At 38.0% G+C, this 25951-nt stretch overlaps 1 protein-coding gene across 2 annotated transcripts in view; it reads left to right on the forward strand.

Annotated features, from left to right (window-relative positions):
* FAM117B (family with sequence similarity 117 member B) overlaps window positions 1-25951 on the forward strand; it is a 73722-nt gene that overhangs the window by 18216 nt on the left and 29555 nt on the right. For both annotated transcript variants that reach the window (XM_044241332.1, XM_044241334.1), the window contains exon 2: window positions 21088-21239. In XM_044241332.1, coding sequence (XP_044097267.1) covers window positions 21088-21239 — 152 coding nt within the window. The remainder of the gene's footprint in view (window positions 1-21087; window positions 21240-25951) is intronic.

A 25951-nucleotide genomic window follows, 5' to 3' on the forward strand; every position in this document is an offset into this window, starting at 1 on the left:
AGTCCCACATCGGGCTCCTTGCTCAGCAGGGAGCCTGCTTCTCCCTCTGCCTGCCATTCTGTCTGCCTGTGCTCACTCTCTCCCCCTCTCTGTCTCTGATAAATAAATAAAATCTTTAAAAAAAAAAAATTATTCTTTAAAAAAAAAAAATACAGCATTAGTGTTAGTTCCACTTTTTCCAGGCCTCTGTTTGGACTATTGGTAAATTTTTCTCTTTGAGCTGGCTTCTTCTATATATGTGTTCTCCATTTTCGTAGAAATGATGTTCTGTTCTTAAATCCACTGAAGAAAATAATTACATCTAGAGGAACAGCTTTGTCATGGTGCCCTTGGTTGGTAATTTTACTATGTTTTAGACCAATCTCAAGATGAACCTTAGCCATTGGGCCCCACTATGACATTTAGGGGTCTAAGTTAAAGTAAATAACTTACACTGGATTATTCTAGTTGAAGAGGTGTGCTGACTGTGTTTATTTCTGCTAGGTTTCCATCTTTTGAAGCCCTTTGGATAGTGGCAGTTTAGGATAGGGAAGTGATCATCTGGCATGGCTGAACCACCAAAAAGAGTAGTGGATGAGGTCATGGAATAGTACAGAGGATAGCGGTAGAGTTAGAAGTAAAATCACTATCAAATCAGTGTACATATGACTGGTCAAAATAACTAGGTCGTAAAGATTTTACTGAGAGGTACCTGTCAGATCAATGGGCAGAACTACCCTACATGCATTAAACTTAGTTTATCTAGAATATCTAAACATTTAGGAAATACAATTTTTAAAATATTCTGTTTTACAGTTTTAAAGAGATATCAGTACTAATCCTCAGCTGACATAAGGATTTATTTAAAAGTGGCATTATTCAGAGTGTAGAACAGAACATTGGATTTAGAGTGCAGTTTTCTTTATTTTCTGTATGACCAAAGAGGAAAGGAAGCATGTTTGAATTTATGCCTCTTGAGTTGGATGCGTGCCTCCAGATTAGGCTATACTTACTCCCATTTCATAGAAGAGAATTCTTGGGACCCAAAGAGTTAAGTCTTGTAGTATTTCTGAGAGTTAATAAATGTGGGATTTTGACTCCTACTTCATTTCGAGACCTGTTTTGGTTTTTTCCCCCTGAAGATTTTATTTATTTATTAGAGAGAGTGAGCATGAGCCAGGAGTTGGGGGCAGGGCGGGGGGAATGACAGCGGGAAAGGGAGAAGCGGGACCCTGGGATCATCACCTGAGTTGAAGGCAGATACTTAACTGACTGAACCACCCAGGCACCCCACGGCTTATATTTTTAAATTTTGACACAATATAATTTGACATAATTTAGTCAGCATTGGTTAATTTTTACAAATAGATATCATACTAGGCTGGATGGTTTGAAAGAAGACAAAAATAAAGCATTGCGCATACCAGAAGTTCCTTCCCTCTTCCTTCTAGTTGGAGGAGTATCTAGTAGTGAGTGCCTCTAAGATTGTCTAATGTAGGAGTAGTCTTAGGGGAAGCAGAGAATAAATACACTGATAAATCAGTGGATAGAATGATCTGGAAAAATTGGTTGAACAGGTTGTAAAACAGGACATTTCAAGTAGAAATGTTTTTGAGTGTTTTAAAATTACATCAGTATTTGGTAAACACAAATATTATAGTGTAATGTTAGAAATTTCATAGCAGACATGATTTCAAAAATAAAGCAGCAGTGATTCAAGGAGAGAAAATTGTAATTGAAAAAGAAAAGTATGTTTTTTTTTTTTTTTTAACAGTAGTTCTGATGTAATGTCAGTGTGTTTACTTGCCAACAGGTTTGTCAGTCACACATAGTGTAGAAATCAGTGAGGTTTTTTTTACTTATGGAAATCTTTGTTTTTATTGCCGGAAGTGCAATAAAAAATACCAACTTTGCAAAATTAATAATCAGGAGAGGAAAAAGTTTGCTTATTTTGGAAAGCAGGGGGAGGGGAGATGAGCCGGAAGATATTTTCTGCTGAAATTATTCAGATCGTTGTTGTTGTTGTTGTTTAAATCTGTTTACCTGAATCAAGCTTAAATTATAACAACGATTCTTGGAGATATTTTGGCCAAGAGGGAACATAACTAAGAGAAATGTTCCTCACACTGTTTCAGCTGGAACTTTCAGGCATGTCATTGTAAAAGTATTTCCTTAAGTCATCCTTCAGAAGAAACAGTAGCCGACTGTTGCTTTTTTTTCCTTTGGAATCCTATCTTTCAGTGTTTTATTAGGTCAGAGATGAAGAAATGTTAAAAGCACCAATTTGCTTTATCCATTTTTTCTTTTTTTGGATTTTTCCTTTGCTTCAGGTAGTATTTTTCTAGACTCTTGGTTGTAAATAACAACCCAACTTCTGAGTAGAATGGCAATAGAATACATAAAATTCTGAATAACCAAGAACTTGGATAGATGGGTCCACAAGGATAAAATGTTTTCAGGATGCTTTGTAATAATCCCTTAATCTTTCACCTGTGTCTGTTAACTTCACTCTGTTCTGCTGTCTCAAATGAACATTTGTTGAGTATCTACTATGCGCTAGACACAATTTTTGTTGCTGGAGAAACCTTCGAAATAAACAAATGAAGTAAAACAGTAAGTTTGTGTCCTCAAGGATCATACTTTCTAGTGTAGGAACTTTCTCTCCATAGCTGGGAACAAGGCCACACACTATTCCAGACTCATATTTCTTCTGTAAAACCCATGAGGCAAGTGGGCTTCTTCTCTACCAAAAAGTTCCAGGGAAGGACTTAGGTTTTGTGCCCATTCCAGAACCAGTAACTACACCCAATAGGATGAGGTTCTATTTTTAACCAAGTCTGGGTCATTGGTTAAATGACCATGACTCTGGGTCATGCTGTTCAAAGACCAGAGTCTGTTACCAAAAGAAGGAGAGAGGTCGGGAAAGAGTATATACTACACAGGCAGATGGTAGCTCTTCCCTGATGTTTACATTTTGAAGTTTGAGTTCTTGTATTCAGAGTTTCAAATGAACTTACCAAATATGCCAACACTTTTCTAGCTTTGAAAGCTTGAAGGTGTTGGTCTCTCTCCTATTTTCTAAATCAAGGGTAATTGTAGTCTTCAGTTTGATGCCCTAAGAGCCAGACAGATAATTTAAATGATTCAGTATATTGTTTCCCATATTATTTGCCATATTGACAGGAGTGTTGTCTTGTAGAGTATAAAGACCTAGTTTTAGATGTTCATGTAACATGGTGTTTTGAGGTTTCTAGGTGCCTCAACATTTCATTAATTTTAATGGTGGTCTCTAAGACCTGTAAATTTTATTTTTCCCCCTTAATTGTATATTGAGCATGTATAGCTCACCAGTGTTTCCTTTATTGATGGATACATCAGAAACAGTAAAAGTAAGGGCAGTTAGTTTTCACAAAACTGAAGATTCATTAGTTTATTTTCTAGCAAAGAAATGCAGTGGAATTTCTTTCTCTTTGAATAAAGTTTTGGCACTGCTTAGTGTAAAAGTTTTCGAAAAGGTTTTTCCAGGGGCACCTGGGTGGCTCAGTTGGTTAAGCGACTCTTGATTTTGGCTTAGGTCATGATCTCAGGGTCATGAGATCCAGCCCCATGTAGGGCGCCCTACACCCCTTAGCTGAGGGAGTCTGCTCCTCTTCCTTGGCCCCCTCCCCTTGCTTTTGCTCTCTCTTCCACTCTCTAAATGAATAAAATCTTAAAAAAAAAAAAAAAAAAGGTTTTTTCCAGTGGCTAATTTATCTACATAATAAAAAGTACAGTTTCATACAAAAACTTTAATAATTTTCATGGATTCCAGTATGTTCTCCAATCTAAAAAATTTTTTAATAAAGTTTATTTTAGTTTATTATAGGGGGTTTAGATAAAAGGCCTATGCTTAACATTTTCAGACACACAATGCTGAGGAAGTGAACACCTCACCTGTGCCATATACATGAAAATCCTCCTCAGTTTAAGTTGAAAAATGATTGCAGGAAAATAGCTGGTAGAGGAGAACATGTTGAATATGAGGCCTCAGCTCAGTTTCTTTCTGATGACTTCAACATTAGGTCTTATTTTTAAATGAAACATGTTCTCTTCAAAATAGAAAGTATCTATAATTATGTTAAGAAAATATAAACTGTGAGGGCGCCTGGGTTGTTGGTTGGTTAAGTACTGACACTTGATTCCACCTAAGGTCTTGATCTCAGGGCTGTGAGTTCAAGCCCAACTTTGGTCTCCTTGCTGGGGGTGGAGCTTACTTTAAAAAAAAGTATGAATTGTCAAAATTTAGTAGAATTTTGGTTTCTGTAGGAGGCTATAGTTAAGAAAACAATAGGTATTTGTTTTATATTCCAAATAAGAAATTATCATAACAAGTGTACATTATTGCTCTGGAAATTGATATTCCTTAGCCTACTCGATTTTCCAATGAGAAGACTATGAAGAAAGCTCAGGGTCATTATGCCAGATATTAGACTAACCAGGAGTAGGTAAACCTTTTCTGGAAAGGGCCAGACAGTAAATATTTTGAACTTGTATGCCATATACTTTCTTGTCACAGCAGTCATCTCTGACATTGTAGCAAGAAATCAGCCATAGATAACATGTAAATAAATGAGTATGGCTATGTTCTAATACAGTTTTATTTACAGACACTGATACTTGAATTTCACATAATTTTTACACGACGCAAAATACTCTTGGTGTTTTTTCCAACCTTCTAGAAAGTAAATACCCATTCTTAGCTACGTGGCCCATGGTCATAGTTTGCTGATCCCTGCTGTATTCTATAATTGATCAAGGTGACAAGGAATACCTTCAGGGATCTTATAGCCTAGTGTGAGAGACAGACTGTTGAGTTCAGTAGACTGTGTGGCAAGCACTCAAATATATATTTAGTGCTGATAGGAACACAGAAGAAATGTATTTGGCCTAGAAAGTTAGGGAAAGTTTCTTGGATATGATTCTTTTTTATTTTATTATTATTATTTTTTTAATCTACTTGACAGAGAAATCACAAGTAGGCAGAAGTAGACAGAGAGGCAGGCAGAGAGAGAGGGAGAAGTAGGCTCCCTGCTGAGCAGAGTGCCCGATGTGGGGCTCAGTCCCAGGACCCTGAGATCATGACCTGAGCCGAAGGCAGAGGTTTAACCCACTGAGCCACCCAGGTGCCCTTGGATATAATTCTTGAACTGGGTCTTAAGAGTGGGTGGGCTTTCATCGGGTTAAGAAGAAAGGAAGTTAGCCAGCCATACTTTATCTCTGTGGCCTTGCCATGTTGACTGTATTTTGATTTCTTGAGCAAAATACTCTCTTCTGCCTTATGTCCATTGCACTTTCTTTATTCTTTGCTTGAAGAACTCTTCCTGTCTATCTAACTCATGCTAATTCTTCAGGTCTCAGCGTGATGATACCTCTGTTTCACAAGCTTCCAGAGCAGTCTGTTCTTCTCCCTTCTTAAGAGTCATTAGGTTTGGGGCCCCTGGGTGGCTCAGTGGGTTAAGTCTCTGCCTTTGGTTCAGGTCATGATCCCAGGGTCCTGAGATCGAGCCCCGCATTGGGCTCTCTGCTCAGCAGGGAGTTTGCTTCCCCCCGCCCCCGCCTGCCTTTCTGCCTACTTGTGCTCTGTCAAATAGATAAAAAAATCTTAAAAAAAAAAAGAGCTTTATTAAAAAAAGGGGGGGTCATTAGGTTTCTGATTGCCTGTTTAGAACTTGCCTATCCCAACAGATGTAAATGAGCATAGTGCTTGGCAATATGTTGGTTTCAAATATTTTTAATTTTTAAAAATAATATGTGTACATGACTGAAAGAAACTTATGCCTCATGGAAGGATTTAAAATGGAAAGTAAATATTCTTCTCGATGGTCCCTTATTAACAGTCTTTTTGGCTATTCTTAAAGAATTTTTGTATATGATACACTCCTGTACACATACCCCACATGCATCCTGTATTTTATTTTTTATTCATTTATATTTAAGATTTTATTTATTTATTTGTTAGAGAGAGAAGGAGAGAGAGAGAACACATGTGTACAGCCAGGGGGAGTAGCAGGCAGAGGCAGAAGCAGACTCCCTGTGGAGTAAGGAGCCGGATGTGGGACTCGATGTCAGGACCCTGGGATAGTGACCTGAGCCAGAGGCAGAAGCTTAATTGACTGAGCCACCCAGGTGTTCCTTCATACATATGTTCTATAAATTTTGGCAAATTTAGTAGAATGGTATCATACTGTATACAGAGTTACATGTTTTTATTGTTGAACTTGGAGTGTTTTCTATACATAGAGCCATTTCTCTTTTTTTTTTTTTTTAAAAGATTTTATTTATTTGACAGAGAGAGATTACAAGTAGGCAGAAAGGCAGGCAGAGAGAGAGAGAGGAGGAAGCAGGCTCCCTGCTGAGCAGAGAGCCCGATGCGGGACTCGATCCCAGGACCCTGAGATCATGACCTGAGCCGAAGGCAGCGGCTTAACCCACTGAGCCACCCAGGCGCCCCGAGCCATTTCTCTTTTGAAGAGACTATTTTTAACTTTTATTTTTAGGTATAAATAATTTATATAGAATAGAACTCACTCATTTTATTGAGGTTGTATTTTATATGTAAATATACATGATCTAATAATTTTTTTTTTAAAGATTTTATTTATTTATTTGACAGAGAGAAATCACAAGTAGTCAGAGAGGCAGGCAGAGAGAGAGAGAGGGAAGCAGGCTCCCTGCTGAGCAGAGAGCCCGATGCGGGACTCGATCCCAGGACCCTGAGATCATGACCTGAGCCAAAGGCAGTGGCTTAACCCACTGAGCCACCCAGGCGCCCCATGATCTAATAAATTTAATTGAATACATAAACTAGGAGGTCAAAGGTATATCTAGATTAATACTTGGAATTTTTTATTTTTTATAAAATATGTATGATGTACCAGGGATGGTTATTAATGCTCTGCATAGATTTTTTTTTTTTTTTTCTAAACAGTCTTCATAGGAGATCTTAAGCAGAGTATTATAATTACCCCCTTTTTACAGATGGGGAAACTGAAAGTACAGAGATGTAAATAATGTGCAAAATAATATATTTGGTAAATGATAGACCAGGGTTTTTAATCCACACCATGTGGTGGACAGAGCCTCTGTTTTAACTACTGTATTTTATTGACTCTTTCTAGGAGCAGTAGAAAAATTAGGAAATACAGACTGGGCACATTTGGAGAAGTATTTAAATGCAGGTTAAGATTATAGATTTTAGGGGCGCTTGGGTGGCTCAGTGGGTTAACCGCTGCCTTCGGCTCAGGTCATGATCTCAGGGTCCTGGGATCGAGTCCCACATCGGGCTCTCTGCTCCACAGGGAGCCTGCTTCCTCCTCTCTCTCTCTCTGCCTGCTTGTGATCTCTCTCTGTCAAATAAATAAAATAAAATCTTTAAAAAAAAAAAAAGATTATAGATTTTATTCAGTGTGTATTGTGGAATCATTGGAAACTTCTGAGGGAATGAGTAACCTGACCAGATGGTAGTGGAGTGTAGGATGGAGGGAGTGGGGAGAAACCTGAGGCAGACGAGTTTGGTGTAGTAGTTCCAGAAGTGATGGAAAGCCGAAATTAGGACCGTAGTAATTGGTGTGGGAAGGAAGGAATGACTGGAAATATATTGTCTTGGTAAATCTTACAGTTTTTGTTGGGAGGGTGGAGAGGAGAGGGTCAAGTGTTTTCGGGAGGCCAAGAGTGCTTCTACCTCCGGGCATTTTCACCTTGTTCTCTCCAGCATCGCTCGTCAGATGCCCTTGTCTCTCTCCTGGGTCTGTTCCTAAGGTCTTTATTCACATGTCACCTTACCAGAAAGGCTTTCCCTAACTTCTGTATAAAATGGCAACCCCCCAGGGGTGCTTGGGTGGTGCAGTCTGTTAAGCATCTGACTCTTGTTTTCAGCTGAGGGCCCTGACCTCAAGGTCATGATCTCAGGATCGCGAGATCCAGCTCACATCGGGCTCTGCATAGAGTCTGCTTAACACTCTGCCTCTCCTTCTGGCCCCTGCACACTGTTGTTTCTCTCTCTAAAACAAATAAGTCTTTTTTTTAAAAATGGCGACCCCTTGTAGCATGTTCCCTAACTTCTTCACCCCACTTTGTTTTTCTCTGTCGTTGGTATCTAACATATTTGTTGACTTAATGGTCTACTTCCCCTGTTAGAGTATGTTTTCCCAAAGCAGGGACCTTTCTCTTTTCTTCATTCCTGTATCTGTAATAGATGCTTAGTAAATGTTTATTGAATGAATGCGGTTGAAGGTAGGCAAAATAGTATGAATAGAGAAGGCAATAGAAATGGTAGGTTCAGAATTGCTTGTGTATTGCTCTAAACATATATGGTAGGCAGTTCTAAATTTATGTCTCATGCAAAGGAGAGAGAGAACTAATGGTATGGATGTTAAAAGTACAACATATGTTTACTGATTGATATTAAAATTCTAAAGTACAGGGGCACCTGGGTGGCTCAGTGGGTTAAAGCCTCTGCCTTTGGCTCAGGTCATGATCCTGGGGTCCTGGGATTGAGCCCCACATGGGGCTCTCTGCTCAGCGGGGAGCCTGCTTCCTCCTCTCTCTCTGCCTGCCTCTCTGCCTACTTGAGATCTCTGTCAAATAAATAAATAAAGTCTTTTAAAAAAAAATTCTAAAGTAACTTTTGAAATAGGAAGCTTAAGTTCTTTTTACTTTTTGTATTTTGTTCCTTTATTGTCTCTCTTTGAAGACTGCTGTTAGCAAGTGTTTATTAGTTGCAGATGGATTTGTTTATTTTAGTTTGGGCTGGGTTTTTTTTGTTTGTTTTCAAGAAAAGTGAAAGACTACAATGGGAGCCTAGAAAAGAGCTATGGCATATTTATGAACTGAAGTAGCATGAAATTTGTTTACAGTTGGCTGGTGTTGTATATGCGATAGGGCTAAGTCCTTGTTTCACCACAAAGCATTTCCTCTTACTGCTTGTTTTGGACTTGATTTTGGTATTAAAAAAAGTTGCTAGTGCCATCTTCAGAGTGATGAATTAAAGGCCAGTCATTCCTTCGTAAAGTTTTTACTTTATTTCTTTCCCTTCTTAAGAACTTTTATTAAAGGATCATGTCTAACTTTTTGCTTTCTATTCATGCCTCAGACTATCCAGTGTGATTTCTGCCTGTTGGCCTTATTGAAATGGCTTTTGACTTTTGAAGGGAATGCAGTATCCTCTACATGCTAGGAATTTTATGCATTTTTTTCTTCTTAATCCTCACAGTGATCCAGAGGCAGTATCTTTCTCAAACTTCTCTTCTTTGCAGGACCCTGGAATATTCCTGTTTCTAGGGTTTCAGTCAGTCCTCGTTTTTCTTATGCGTCCTCAGCTGTTTGTTTACCAATAGCTTTTTACACAGATTACTTCCAAATTTGTCCTTCTGGCATAGAACTCCAGACACACTCTGTAGACCCATTAATGTGTAAAATATTCTATACCTATATGAAACTTAGTGGGGGTGAAATTGAACTAATTATATTCTGGTTGCCCAAACCTGAAACTTTTGGAAGTCATAATAATGGTAGATGCTGTTCACTGTGCATAAGCTTTGTCATTTAGTCCTACAACAACCCTGTTTCTTTTACAGATCCATTAAGAGAGGTTCAGAACAGTTAAGTAACTTAACCAGGTGACAGTATCGCTGATGGAGTTGGATTTGAATAAGGTCTGGATAGTTTCAGATTACATATTTTTTCTAATCCGCTGCACTTCTGTTCCGCTCCTTTCATCATGAACATAGTGCACATAGACTCCCCTAAGAGGACTCAGTACTATGGTCTCTTGAATTGCTCAGGAATATTTCATGTCTTGATTCTACTTGCCTTGCTCACTTGGATTATTTTAATAACTACTTGATATATTTTCCTGACTTCGTTTATTCTCCATCCATACTGCTGCCTAAACATTTCTTCTAAAATACAAATCTGATTATGTCCTTTCCCTCACAAAATCCAAAATCTGGGGTGCCTAGGTGGCTCAGTTGGTTAAGCTCCCAACTCTTGATTTTTTTTGGCTCAGGTCATAGTCTCAGGGTTGTGAGCCCAGGCCCTGGGTGGGGCCCTGCACTGGGTGTGGAGCCTGTTTAAGATTCTTTCTCTCTCTCTGGGATGACTATTAAGCATCTACCTTTGGCTCGGGTCATGATCCAAGGGTCTTGGAATCGAGTCATACATCGGGTTCCTTGCTCAGCCAGGAGCCAGCCTTTCCCTCTGCCTCCTGTTCCCTCTGCCTGTGCTATCTCTCTTTGACAAATAAATAAATAAAATCTTAAAAAAAAAAAAAAAAAGATTCCCTCTCCCTTTGTGACCCCTCCCTTCCCCCACCCCTGTGTGCATGTGCGAGTCCTCTCTCTCTTAAAAAAGAAAGAACTTCAAGGTCAAGTGGCTTTCGCAATAATCCAAGTGAGAAAGGCAAGACCTTTTCTAGCCAATTCATGGTCATATTGCATCATTCTTTTGTTTCAGCCATTATAAAGTACATGTAGTTCTTAGAGCTGTATTTCACTTTTTTTTTTTTTTTTCTTTTGTCATGTCCTTTTCTATTGGCATGACTTTGGAACCAGGCAGTGAATGCAGGTTGTAAAACTTTTGTTGATCATGATAGAGAAGTTTCTTTGAGCAGACTATAAATTTGGGCTTTGAAGAATGTCCAAGTGAGGGCTCAAAAGGAAATGAGAAATGTATTGTTGAAAACTGAAGGAAGAGGGTTTCTTGTTCTGCTGAGGCAGAAATCTTAGCAACACTCTTGCCTTCAGTAGGATGGAGAGTAGGAAGTGTGCCTAATGAACTGGGTGATCTATGGATCTGTGGAGATTTCTAAGCAAAATGTTGAAGGACTTTTAAGCAAAAATGTGGAAAAGATTTCTTCTTGCTGCTTTTAGTAAAATGTGAGGTCTCTGTGAGTCTTCCTCTTAACACTGTGGACATAACCACTCTTCTAGTATTTGTCATACTATGTCGTATGTCCTTAATTACCTGTATTTCTTAAGTAGGCTGTGAGTCCTGTGACAGGTCTTTTAATATAGTCATTTAGATCTTGCTCAGAGTCCAGTTTTAAAGAGATTTACACTCAAACCTTGGCTCTGTCTCTTATTTTGTAACGGTGACAAGTTATTTAATTTTTCTAAACCTCTATTTCCTCATCTGGAGAATGGGATTAATGGTGATAAACTCCTAAAGATTATGCATTTTGACTTTCACACTCACCACTATGTCACCAGTACCTAGAAGAGTCTAGTAATAGGTGTTTAATAAAGATTTATTGAATTAATGAACTGAGTAATCTCTGCCTCACAGTGTTAAAATGAGGTAATGCATGGAATGCAGTTAGCACAATGCCTGATATGTATTAATTGCTCAATCAGTGTTAGCTGTATTTAGGTATTTTTTTCTCATTATTTTTATTTTCATCTTTATCCTCATTATTTATATAGTTCCATGTGCATCAAAACTATTCTGTGAATAAAATAACTCACTAAGCAAAAGATTTGTTTATAGTTCTGGATAATAGCTTAGGAATAACTTGATTATTTGCACATGAAGAGATTTCTGCTTCTGGCCCTGAGGAGAAATCATCTCTGAACTTAACTTCCTATAGTAAACAGTGAGAAAATTGGACAAAAGACATCATACAGCTGTTTTTAGATATTGGACAACAGGCAGTGTGGGAATGTGATTCGTGAGAAAAGGGGAACAAGTAAGATGAGTGCTATTAATTTCCCTGGATTTCTGCTAGAAGACACATTTCAGAGCGTAGTGCAGGCAGGGGAAGTCTTGTCAGTCCATTATGTCTGGTTGAATTGATGAGATAGAGATTGTAGTTCAGAGAGTTTGAAGTGGCTGAAAATTGCTAGACACAACTTCAGAGAAGAGGGAATCATGTAGCAGAAGAGTTCTAGAGATCTGCATAGGAGCTTCCTTTAGCTGTTGTTAAAGGACTATATAGAATGTATGTATGTACAGTAAAACTCCATGAGCCTGGACAAGGATTGAGTGGGGAGCTGTAAGTTGAATAATTCCCAGAGCTGAGGAACTGCTCATGCACTTAGCAGATTTGTGAGACCTTCCCCGCTGTGACCCCCTTCCCCTACCGCCTTTTATCACCCAGGATGTTCAGTAGAGATCCCAAAAGGACCATGCCTTAGTAGTAAGGCTAACCTAGATGAGAATAAAATCTACCCTCAGTCTGTTCTAAAACTTAAAAGCAATCGTCAAAGATGAAGCTGATCCACAGGTTACTTAATTGACTTTTCAGAACAAAGCCTAACGACTTTAAAGGAACTTAGCAAAATCCAGACACTTAAAAAGTATATCATTGTGTATAGCATTCAATAAAAAAAATTACTCGAATCAGGAAAACATGAACTCCCGGATAAGACTTAAAGACTAAGATAACAAAGACAATAGAATTAGCAGGCAAAAACTGTAGAGCTTTCACATGAAACACATGGGCTTTCAGCTAGTCATCTTTTGCTGGTGGAGGGTTTTGCTGTGATGTTAATAGCTGCTGACTACCAGGGTGGTGGTTGCTGAAAGTTGGGGTGGCTATGGAAATTTCTTAAAGTAAGGCAACAATGAAATTTGCCACATAAATTTGCCTTATAAATATGCTCAAAGATTAAAGGAAAACAGTGTAATGAGAAGGAAAAGTAAATTTTAAAAAGAATGAATAGATTTTGTACAGATGAGAAATATTAAGTGAAATAAAAAAATCACTGATTGGGATTAACAGCAGTTTTTTATCTGATGAAGGAAAGATTAGTGAACCTGAAGACAGCAGTAGAAACTATCCAAAAATTAAACAGAGAAAAGAAAGATAGGAATAAATGAACAGAATTTTTGTGATCTGTGGTATATTATAGGTATAATTTTACTCCAGAAGTAACAGGGAGAGGGGAAATAGTTTAAAGAAATGGTGACTGAAAATTTCCCAACTTTATAGAGATTATAAACCTTCTGATCTGGGGGTTCAATATCCCAAGCAGAATAAACACAAAGACCATACTGAGGCACATCTAAATCAAATGGCTGAAAACTAGTGTTAGAGAAAAAGTTTAAAGCAGCTAGAGAAAAATGACATTTTGTGTACAGAGGGATAAAACATGACAAATTTATCCTTAGAAGTAATACATGACAACATAATGTAAGGACTTTTTTTTTTTTTTTTAAACTTGAACTTGAATTTGACATACCATGTTATGTTAGTTTCAGGTCTACAACATAGTGATTCAAGAATTCTAAAGAGTGCTCACCATGACTCCTATTCTCATTTTAAAATTTGTTAACAATACATAACATTTAATTTTTTACTATTACATTTAAAAATACATGAAACTACAAAGACCTGAAATTTATATTGAAATGCAAGTAGACAATATTGAAAATTGCCTCAAAGAACATCATTAAGAAAATAAAAAGGGACACCTCAGACTAGGCAAAAATCTTCACCTACATATATGTGACAAAGGACTGGTGTCCAGAATGCAGGCATACCTCGGAGATATTGCAGGTTTGGTTCCAGACTGCCACCATAAAGTGAATGTTGCAATAAAATGAGTCAAATTAGTTTTTAAATTCCCCAGTGCATATAAAAGTTAACGCTATACTACACTGTAGCGTGTTAAGTGTGCAATAATATTATGTCAAAAACAAAAACAAGGTATATACCTTAATTGAAACATGCTAACCATCACATGGGCTTTCAGCTAGTCATCTTTTGCTGGTGGAGGGTTTTGCTGTGATGTTAATAGCTGCTGACTACCAGGGTGGTGGTTGCTGAAAGTTGGGGTGGCCATGGAAATTTCTTAAAGTAAGGCAACAGTGAAATTTGCCACATTGATTGACTTTTCCTTTCATGAATGATTTCTCTATAGCATGTGATGCTTTTTGATAGCAATTTTACCCAGAATAGAACTTTTTTCCAGAATTCAGGTTAAACCCTGCTGCTGCTTTACCAAGTTAATGTAATATTCTAAATCTTTTGTCATCATTTCAGCAGTCTTCATACATAGCATCTTCACCAGAAATAGATTGCAAGAAACTACTTTCTTTGCTCATCTGTAAGAACCAACTCCTCATCTGTTCAAGTTTTATCATAAAACTGTAGCACCAATCTTCAGACTCCACTTCTAAGTTTTCCTGTTTCTGCCATTTCTGTGGTTACTTCTGCCACTCAAGTCTTGAATCCCTCAGTCATCCATGAGGTTGGGATCCATGTCTTCCAAACGCCGCTTCATGTTGATATTTGGACCTCTTCCCCCAAATCATAAATGTTCTTAATGGTATCTAGAATGGTGAATCCTTACCAAAGGTTTTCAATTTTACTTTGCCCACATCCATCCAGGGAATCATCTAAGCAGCTATAGTCTTATGAAATGTATTTTTTTTAAAGATTTTTATTTATTTATTTGAGAGAGATCACAAGTAAGCAGAGAGGCAGAGAGAGAGAGGGAAGCAGGCTCCCCGCCGAGCAGAGAGCCTGATGCAGGCCCCGATCCCAGGATCCTGAGATTGTGAGCTGAGCCGAAGGCAGAGGCTTAACCCACTGAGCCACCCAGGCGCCCATGAAATGTATTTCTTAAATAAGACAAGTCAAAACGACTCCTTGATCCATGGGCTGTGGAATGGATCTTGTGTTAGCAGGCACAAAAACATTGATCTGGCTGTATGTATACCTCCATCAGAACTCTTGGGTTACCAGGTGCATTATCAGCGAGCAGTAATATTTGGAAAGGAATCTTTTTTTCCTGATCAGTAGGTTTCAACAGTGGGCTTAAAATATTCAGTAAACCATGTTGTAAACGGATATGCTGTCATCCAGGTTCTGTTCTTCCATTTATAAAGCGCAGGCAGAGTAGCTTTAGCACAATTCTTAAGGGCCCAAGAATTTTCAGAATGCTCGATGAGCAGTAGCAGTGGCTTTACCCTGGTTACCAGCTGTAGTAATCCCTAACAGAACAGTTAGTCTCTCATTTGAACACTTGAAGCCAGGCATTGACTTCTCTCTAGCCATGAAAGTCCTAGGTGACTTTTTTTTCCTATATAAGGCTGTTTCATCTACATGAAGAATCTGTTGTTTGGTATGGCGATCCTCTTTTAATTATTTTAGCTGGGTCTTCTGAATAACTTGGTACAGCTTCTACATCAGTACTTGCTGCTTCATCTTGTACTGATTTTATAGAGATGGTTTTTTCTTTTTTTTTTTTTTTCTAAACATTATTTTTATTTATTTTTTAAAAGCAGGCTCCGTGCCCAACATGGGGCTCAAACTCACAACCCTGAGTTCAAGAGTCACGTGCTCTACTGACTGAGCCAGCCAGGGGCCCCAAGGTGGCTTATTTTCGTAAACCTCATGAACCACCCTCTGCTACTTTCCAACTTTTCTTCTGCAGCTTCCTCACCTCTCTCCGTCTTCATAGAACTGAAGAGAGTCAGGGCCTTGCTCTGGGTTAGGCTTTGACTTAAGGGAATGTTGTGCCTGGTTCGATCTTCTATCCAGACCACTAAAACTTTGTCCATATCAGTATTAAGGCTGTTTGCTTTTCTTCCCATTCATATGTTCACTGGAGTGAAATTTTCTTTTTTTAGTATTTTATTTATTTGACACAGAGAAAGAGATACTGAGGGGGAGAGAGAGAAAGTGTGTGTGCAAGAAAGTGCACAAACAGGGGGAGCAGCCGGCAGAGGGACAGGGAGAAACAGGCTCCCTTCCAGCTGGGCCTCAGTCAGGATCCTGGGATCAAGACCCCAGCCAAAGGAAGATATTTGACCAACTGAACCACCCAGGCACCCCAGGAGTAAACTTTTAATTTTCTTCAAGAACTTTTCCTTTGCATTCACAACTTGGATAACTGTTTAGTACAAGAGGGCTGGCTTTTTGGCCTTTCCTGGCTTTGGACACACCTTCCTCACTAAGCTTAGTCATTTCTAGCTTTTGATTGAAAGTGAGGGATGTGTGATTCTTTTTTTTACTTGATCACACTGTAGGGTTATTAATTGGTCCAAGTTCGATATTGTTGTGTCCCAGGGAATAGGGAGGCTCAAGGAGAGGAAGAGAAAAGGGGGGACCTGCTGGTTAGTGGAGTGATCAGAACACACAGCATTTATCGGCCAAGTTTACCATCTTATATAGGTGTGGTTTGTGGTACCCCAAAGTGATTACAGTAATAATATCAAGGATCACTGATCACAGATACCATAACAAATATAATGATGAAAATTTGAAATACTGCAAGAATTATCAAAATGTGACGCAAAGACATGAAGTGAGCAAATGCTGTTCAAAAAATGGTACAGATAGATTTATTCAATTCAGGGTTGCCACAAACCCTTAATTTGTAGAAAATGCAGTATCTGTCAAGTGCATTGAAGTGAAGCACAAGAAAATTAGATATGCTGATATTTCTTTCCATAGACATTTTGAGGGATGGGGAGTATGCGTGTGTGTGTGTGTGTGTGTGTGTGTGTAGGAGGAAGTTTAGACAGTGGATGAAAAGGCATATACTTCATAGGAATTTAATCAGACTATGCATATTTGATACAAAGTTGACTACATTTTACTTGAAATTAATGAGAAAAGGAAGCTAAAATGAAACTGAAGCAACTCCTTTAATTTAAATATTTCTTCCGCAGAAGAAAAGATCTCTATAAAATTAAGAAAAGAGAGATCAGGAGTAATGCTTTTAAAGTACTGGTAATGTATAAAAATATAAATTGCCAGTAAAATATGAATATTTTATAACTCGATAATAATTGAAATGCAAATAAAATGGTATTTTTCATCTTTGACTGGCAGAAATTGATGAAGTACACTGCAGAATATGGGCAAATAAGTATTCTTAGGAGGGCAAAATACTTTCTGGTGGAAAGCAGTTTGGCAGTACTTAACCTTTTAACCTACGTATGTCCTTGGATATACAATTTGATGTCTAGAAATTTTTTCACTGAGATAATTAAATGTAAAAAGATACATATTTGCCTCTAGAAATGTCCATCATTTATGGGATTAAGTCAAAGTGTGTCTATTCCGTAGGACCATATACAGCTATTAAAAATGGTAATGTAGGGGCGCCTGGGTGGCTCAGTTGGTTAAGTGGCTGCCTTTGGCTCAGGTCATGATCCTAGCATCCTGGAATCGAGTCCCACATCGGGCTCCTTGCTTGGCGGGGAACCTGTTTCTCCCTCTGTCTCTGCTGCCTCTCTTGTCTGCCTGTGACCGCGCGCGCTCTCTCTCTCCCCCTCCCTCTCCGGCAAATAAATAAATAAATAAATAATCAATCTATCTTATTTAAAAAATGGTAACGTCTTGTAGATTTATATTTATTGCAATGGAAATAGGTCCTCAACAAGCCCATTTTATTTCTCAGCAGTAAGTAATATCACACCTAATGGGGCCTCATTTACATAAAATTGTGTGAGTGAGTGGTAGACAAACTTCTGCAAGAAATACTCATTAAAATGGTTATCTCTGAGTGGTGGCCTTCTGGGATTACTTTTATTTGTACTGTTAGGTTTCTTTATGAGGCATATTTATCATTTTTATACTTGAAAAAGGAGAGATTCTCCCCCACCCTTTCTGAGCAAATATGAATACAGCCTTTTAAGCCAGTACCTGATTAAGTTCTACAAATACCTAAATCTAACAAGGGCTGTAGAATGTGTTAATTTAATACCTAGGGGCTGTGGTTTGGGACACTCTACTGTTGTCGTTTTGAAGTCACTCAGGAACCTGTAGAACTGGTCACAGACAGTTGGGGAGTTCTGAACTCCAGAGCCCAAGGCACCGACTGCTGTTTTTAGTGCCACACCCTGCTGTGGTTAACTTCTTTAAAGACTTGATTGTTAAAAAAACAAAGTCAAGTTTGAAGCTTTGTTTTGTTTTGATTTACTCCCCCCACACCCAGCTTTACTGTCATAAAATTGACAAAGTGGTAAGATATTTAAAGTGTATACCTGATGATTTGATAAACCTGTATGGTGTGAAAGGCTTCCTGCAATCTGTTTAACTCACGTGGCCATCACCTCACATACGCCTCTTTCAGTTCTGCCTCCGCAAAGTTTAATTGTGCAATGCAGTTTATCAGCCCTAACACCATGTTACATGTGAGGCCTTGTTTATGGTATAGCTGAAAGTTTGTACCCTTTCATCAACCTCTCCCTATTTTCCAATGACCCGGCAATCGCTTTTCTATGAGTTCCACTTTTTATTTATTTATTTTTTTTGAAGCTTTGCATGTAATTAGTACCAGGCAGTATTTGATTCTGTTGCTTTACTTTGGATTAATATAAGAGTATTGTAGTTTATTTTGCACACTTGCCCCTTGTTGATGAAGAATAGTAACATTAGAAGCCATTCTGTTCTCTGCATTTTCTCAGGTACTGTCTTAATCATTGGTGTGGAGGGGAAGGGAGTTCCTGCTCTTCAAAATCTCATTCTCTATTGGAACATTCAAGGGACTACTTCTGTGAACCTTGCTGTGGCAACACACAGTAGGGCTTCTGACTTAGATGTTGGTGTGTTTCTTGGGCTTGGGTAGATGTTCAAGGAAGATTTTCCAGAGGAAATACCTGAACTGAGTTTTGAATTGCAGTTTAGATAGCCGAACTGAAGTTTGAAAGGTTAAACATGAATTAGCCAAACCAAAGAAAGGGATATCTAGGAAATTTTAAGTAGAGACAGAGGCGAGGAGGCGTGCAAGGACATGGCACTTGCTGGGAACTGCAGGTCATTCAGCAGGTAGGGATTGAGTTGGTACAGGCAGTGGAGGGAGGCTAGAGAGGCCTGATCCAAGAAGGGTCTTCTCAGCTGTCAGAGAGGTTCTTTCTCAGAACTTCCTCGTAAATACAGCCTTTGTTCAGGTAGGATGGGAATCTTTGAGTCATTTTGACTCTTGAGGCTCCTTCCCCTCCCTTAAACTCCGCCATAATTAAGCACCAAAGCCTGTCGATTTCAGAAACTTAGATTGAAATGTAATAATGACAAGCTAAATGTAGACTGTGCTCTTTACAGCAGACTGTAACTTAGTCTTTTTAATTTCTAGGGCTTTGCACTGGCTCACAGACCAGTTCTGTTCAAATGAATGGGTTACAGAAAGGGAGTTCCAAAGAGAAAATGTTTAGTATATTCACATGTGACCATGTATAATTTTTCTGATCTCCCATTTCATTATGGAAAATTTAATAATCTTGGGAGGCCTATTTGAAAAGTCAACCCTTGGATAATTAAAAATCTTCAAAATGGAATCAGACCCATTAGTAAGGACTGTTTGATTACGTGGGTAACTGAAGCAGCATCGCAGGAGGGAAATAAGTACCAGACAGTCTAGCAATTTCATTTTGATGAATATACCCCAGTTTACAGAGTATATGTGTCTTTTTTTTTCCCTCCCCCAGCTGAGAACAATCTTCTTGTGACCGTTCCAGTAGAGATTAATTTTTTAGTTTAAGGAAAATTGTGAGCATGTACATTTATTGCTTTTTACTTGTCATAATGTAAGAACGTGCTTTCTTGAACTTATGGATCTGTTCTCTATTTTCTGTTTATCATAAAAGAAGTACAGAGAGATGGTTAGCATTTGCAACAATTAGGCATTGTTTTAGTGAAATAATTGTGCCATTTGGAAGCAAATTATGTATCTGAGGCATATCTGTGAAACAGCTTTATGATTATCAACAACACAGCTGCTGTAACTATTATGTTAGTGGAATTGAATCTTTTGTTATATGGGTCAGGGAACCAGCAGCTGAACTTTTATACTTGTAACTATGCAAGATTCTTAATAAGACATAATGTATTACAAAGGGGAGTGGTCTCAAAGTGTTTTCATATATGGGCTTAAGAAGAGTAAGGTATTTGTTATATAGAACTAGAATGATAGCATTGTAATACAATCCTACTTATGCATATATTTATATTTAATATTTTTAAAGTCTTTTCTTTCTGTAATTAATATTTTGAACCTTTTCTTTTCTTCCTTGCCTGCTTGCTTGCTTTTTCTTTTTCCTTCCTTCTTTCCTTCCTTCCTTCCTCTCTCTTTTTCTTTCTTTCGTAACGTTTAAAGCATAAATTAGCTAAGTCCATTTCCTTCCTCCATTTTAAAAAAAAAGGAGATATAAAGATGTTTTTTCTGTGTCACCTCTCACTTCCCATTACCTCTAATTTTTTTAGTTTTTATTTTTTGCTTACATCTAAATACTTACCCTGTGTAGCTTGAAATGGAAAGACTTTTGCATATGGCTTCTATGATAGCTCCTGTAGCCTGGTTGATACAGCTTCATTGTAACAAAATCTCCCTTAGATATGTGTCATATAGAGCTGATTAAAATGGAATTTTCCCACAACTTTATCTTAACTGCCTTGTATCAATTTGAGTATAGGTGGTGTAATGGTAAGTATTTTGTGTGTTATACCTATTTAGTCTTAAAACCAAGATGAACATTTTTAAAATGGTTAGATATACATTTGTCTTATTTTCTGTTTTTCTGTAGAGATGATTACAGTTGTAACAAATAATACAACTTTTGTATACTTTGCCCTGTCTCCCTCAATGATAACATTTTGTAGAGCTGTAGTACAATATTATAGCCAGGATATGGATGTGTTGTACGATCTGTTCCTCTTAATTTGGATTTTTCGTTTGACTTGAACTCACTTTGCGTGTATATAATTCTTGCACTGTTTAATCTTCTCTGTATGTTTGTCCATCTGTATGTTTGACTGCAGTCAAGCTGAATAGCTCCTTATCACAAGGGTCTCTCTCGTTGCCCTGTTACAAGGCCTGCTTCTCTTCTGCCGCTTCATTTTCCCTCTCTAATCTCTAACTTTGGCCACTACTAATCTTTAGTCCATGTCTAAAACTTTTTTCATTTCAGTATTGGTATGTAAATGAAATCATAGAGTATGTAACCATTAGAGACTAACTGTTTTCACTCAGTGTAATTCCTTAGAGATTCATCCAAGTTTGTGTGAATCAGTAGCTTATTCACTTGTTTTTTATATTTATTTCCACATTGTTTAAAACCTAGTTTATACTTTGTTTCCTTCATAATCCATTTTTAAAATACATATATTTATTTTTAATCTAGGTGACAAAACACGACCGCCATCCTCAAGTCCCTCTAGTATTATCCGCCGGACTTCCTCTCTGGATACTCTGGCTGCGCCATACCTTGCAGGGCACTGGCCTCGTGATAGCCATGGGCAAGCTGCTCCTTGCATGAGGGACAAGGCGACACAGGTAGGTTTATTCAGATTCTTATCCTGAAATGTTTTAGCCTGAAACTGTTTCCCATAACATTATTTGTTTAATGCTGTGCTCAAATTCTTGAAACGTTAGTGTGTATTAGAATAACCTGAGAAGCTTATCAAAAGTGCAGATTCCCAGGCCTGACCTCTAGATACTTTGGAGCAAAGTTTTATACTTTGAGATTTATGAGGGTTTATTATTTTTTTTTTTTAAGATTTTTTTTTTTTAAAAAATTTGACAGAGATCACAAGTAGGCAGAAAGGCAGGCAGGTAGAGAGGGCAGATCACAAGTAGGCAGAGAGGCAGGCTCCCTGCCAAGCAGAGAGCCCAATGCGGGGCTCGATCCCAGGACCCTGGGATCAGGACCTGAGCGGAAGGCAGAAGCTTTAACCCATTGAGCCACTCAGGTGCCCTTTATGAGGTTTTTTAATTAAAAGAATCTTAGAGTATGTAACCCCTGGCAAAGCATGCAACTCTTGATCTTTGGGGTTGTGAGTTCAAATCCCACATTGGGTATAGAGATTACTAAAAATAAATAAAGAAAAGGTTCTTATGAAATCATTTAGATCTACTTCCTGATTTTACAGATGAGGAAGCTGAGGTCCAAGATCCTAAAGCCAGGTGATGACTGTGTCTGTAGTTTCTTTCATAGCACTTACTATAATTAAAGATAATTGGGTGGTTGTCTATTCATTTATTTAATGTTTCTTACACTCATTAGATGTTGAGCCCGTGGCCTGGCTCATCCATTTCTGTGTTTTCATCTCCAGGATTTAGTATTGTCCCTGAGAGAATAAGCCCTCCAGGGTTATTTGCAAAGGAATGAATGAGCAGAATGATTAAAGCTGTAATGCTAGTGAAGAATGAAAATCAGTAAAAGAGTTAAAAGTTTCTTTATATTGACTGTTGGAAATCAGCTAAGGTATATCTTGACTTAGACTTCAAATTTACATCACTTATGGTAGCTTGATCCCAGCACTTTGCGAAGAGAATGTCCTTTTATAGAACCAAGTAAACACACTTTGCGGTGGTTTTGGATTTGCATTTTGGTTTCCACAATTCCACATGTTCTTGTTGGCCTTATTTTGTTTTCTGTTCTGATATTCTTGAAACTGAGTCTCACTGTTAGAGTAGATGGTTGGGATATGAGATTACCTTGAGGTTTATATTCCAGTGGCAAATACAGAAATGAAAACAGAGTCTATGCTCCTCAAAATTAACAAATATTTTGAGAAACTGACTTTAACGGGAGTTGTAGAAGATTCTCCCTTTATTCAAAATCCCTAAATTTGCTGAGATTAGGGTATATAGTATGGAAAATGAGCACTTCCTTCTTGCTTTCTACTTAATCCCTGTGCCATATTTAAATTACTCTGGTAGTAATTTAGTACTCAGGTCATCCTTGAACATTTCTGCAACCCTTGATATCTCCTCTGCAGTTCAGGTTCAGTGGGTTCAGATATTTTGTCTTACCAGTAAGAATAAACAATCCTAAAAGCCAGTGGGAGCCCACCTAGCTCTGACTACATTGAATTAAAGTATAAACCTCATACTTGCTTCACCTTTTTCTAAATGTCCCCCAAATTGGGAATGTTAAGGGTAAAAATCTAAAGAAAACTTATAATTATCATACTGTTTATCTTGCTTGTAAAGCTCACATTAGAATCTCCTAAGGTATAATGCAGCAGTAGCTGGGTGCTCTACTCTTCCATGTGCGTTAGTTCTCAGATTCCCTCTTGGTAGGTGTTGGATTCCCTAATGTATGTTTGCTAGTTTATTAAGTCAGTTTTTTTTTTTTTTTAAAGAATTTATTTATTTGAGAGAGAGAGAGCACAAGCAAGGGGAGCAGCAGAGGAAGAGGGAGAAGCAGGCTCCCCACTGATCAGGGAGCCCAGTGCGGGACTTGATGCCAGGATCCTTAGATTATGACTGAGCCAAAGGCAGACGCTTAACTGACTAGCCACCCAGGTGTCCCTTAAATCAGCTTTTTAAAATTTGGTAAAATATATATAACATAAAATTTGCAATTTTTAGGTAAAACAATTAAGTAACATTAATTACATTCATAACATTGTGCAGCCATTGCCATTATGTTTCAAAACTTTTCATCACCCTAAACAAGACTCTGTAACTCCTCTTTCTTTCTCCAGCCCCTGTAACCACTATTCAACTTTCTGTTTCTGTGATTTTGCTTGTTCTAGGTATTTCGTATTTGTGGAAGCATACAATGTTTGTAATTCTATATCTGGTTCATTTCACTAAGCATTATGTTTTCAGGGTTTATCCATGTTGAACCATTTCTTTTTCCTGGCTGAATAATATTCAATTGTATTGGTAAACATGTTTATCTATTTATCTGTGGACATTTGGGCTTTTTACAAATTTTGGCTATTCTGAACAATGCTAAAATGAACATTGCTGGGGCGCCTGGGTGGCTCAGTGGGTTAAAGCCTCTGCCTTCGGCTCAGGTCATGATCCCAGGGTCCTGCTCAGCAGGGAGCCTGCTTCCTCCTCTCTCTCTCTGCCTGCCTCTCTGCCTGCTTGTGATCTCTGTCTGTCAAATAAATAAATAAAATCTTTAAAAAAAATAAAAAATAAAATGAACATTGCTTTATAGGTATCTGTTTGAATCTCCACTTTCAATTCCTTTTGGTACATATATAGGAGTGAAATTGCTGAGTCATATATTTAGCTTTTAGAGGAACTGCCATACTGTTTTCACGGCAGCTGCACCAGTTTGTGTTCCCTCCAGTAATGTATATGGGCTCCCATTTCTCCATATTCTCACCAAGCCTTATTTTCCTTTTTTCAGTATAGCTATCCTAATAGGTATGAAATTGTATCTTACAGGTTTTATCTATATTTTCCTAATGATGAATGATGTTGAGCATCTTTTCATGTGCTTTTTGTGTATCTTCTTTGGAGTAAGTCACTTCTATGCCTTTGTTTCCTCTTTGTAAAATGGGAGAAGAATAGTACCTATCTTTTAAGATTATTATAAGGATTAAACAAAGAAATACGTGTAAACCCTTAGAACAATGTGTGGCACATAGTAAGCATTTTGTAAATGCTTGCCATTAAAACTACTACCTTTGATTATTGTCAGAACAAGGATGGCATGTCGGTTTCCTGTCTTATGCGTTTTGTTGATTGCTTTTAGCTTCCTGGAGCATTATGTTGAAAAGATTTGGGCTAACAGTTATTGGGCCTGACTGGCTATTTTTGCCCTTGATGAGAGGCCCCGGGCTCTTTTATCAGCCCTGGTCCATATAGTGCTAGAGCAGTAAGTTTGATGGAAGTAATTTATTTTATATTATAGATGGGTACTTCCAGGGAGTTCCTCTAAGACTTTTGACAAAACATACCATGTCACCACTTTGAGCCCTGGTTCTTCATTTAAAAAAAAAAAAATTATGTGTGAGTCTAAGGTCTAGGTATCTTAGGGATGAGTGGGAATGGAAAGAGGAGGTTCTGGAAAATACAGAGAAAGGCAGCGTTAAGATTTAGGAATATGGAGCAAGTTTTTAAGATGTTGATTGCCTTTCCTCTGCTCCCCCCTCACCCCGTTATTTGTTTTGGGTCATGAGCATGAGTGTGTGATTAAAATTCTGTTGTACTTGATTATTTGTGTCCTTACTTGACACAAAGATAGCAAAAATATGGCATCATTCCTTTTTTTCTATATCTTTGGCACACTTTAGTCATTCCCTGTGAACTCAAAGAGTCTGAGAGTCTCTCGGGCAGTCCTGTAGCCCGCCGTTGCCGGTGGAGCAGGGCTGGTCTGCCACTTTGGCTTTAGAGTTTGATACACTGCTTAATACTACATTGTCCCCTACCTCTGCCTCCTGCCCCCCCACCTCCCATGTTCTTTTAAAGATTCTTTTAAAAACTGACTATTTGGGAAGCCTGGGTTGAGCGTCTGCCTTCGGCTCAGGTCATGATCCCAGGGTCCTGGGATCAAGTCCTGCATTGGGCTCCATGCTTGGTGGGGAGCCCGTCTTTTCCTCTCTTTCTGCCCTTCTCCTTGCCTGTGCTCTCACTTTCCCTCTCTCTATCAAATGCATAAATAAAATATTTTTTAAAAACCAAATAAAATTAAATACTTTTTAGAGACTAAAATGCTGAATTACTGAAGGTAGCAGTTCATAGCAATACTACACTATGTCTTAGTGTTATGAAATGAGAGTACTGAAGAGGTGGATCAGCTTTTTAAAAAAATTACTTTTTGACTAACTCTTGCATTTTGTATAAAACCTTGGTCCACTGGTTAAAATTGGTAATATTAAGAAGGAAGGAACATGTTAAAATCTTTTTTTTCTTTTCCAGACCTAAATCTAATGACCTCTGTATAAGCTCTTTGGTTGGCTTCTCAGTAGCTTTGCCTTTCTTGGTTAAGCTGAGGATTCTGAAATAATCTAAGTTTCTAGATGCTTTACCACTTCACTGGTGTTCCTGTCCTTTTTTCACATTTTTAGATCAGAAATTAGCAAAGCTGTCTATTGCTTTTCATGCTTACCTTTATTTTTTGTTGCTTAATTCTCTTGCTCTCATTATCTTCAATTTGTTTTTAGCAAATCTAGAGGAAACTTTTATATTCCTTTGCTTTTCCTTGAGTTAAATTTTATACTTAATATATTTAGATTGCCCTAATTTTAAAAATCTTTTTATTTTGAAAAAGTCTCACTTACAGAAAAATGTAAGAA

The sequence above is a fragment of the Neovison vison genome, chromosome 3 (genome assembly GCF_020171115.1).
Source record: "Neovison vison isolate M4711 chromosome 3, ASM_NN_V1, whole genome shotgun sequence".
In the NCBI taxonomy this organism is placed as follows: Eukaryota; Metazoa; Chordata; class Mammalia; order Carnivora; family Mustelidae; genus Neogale; species Neogale vison.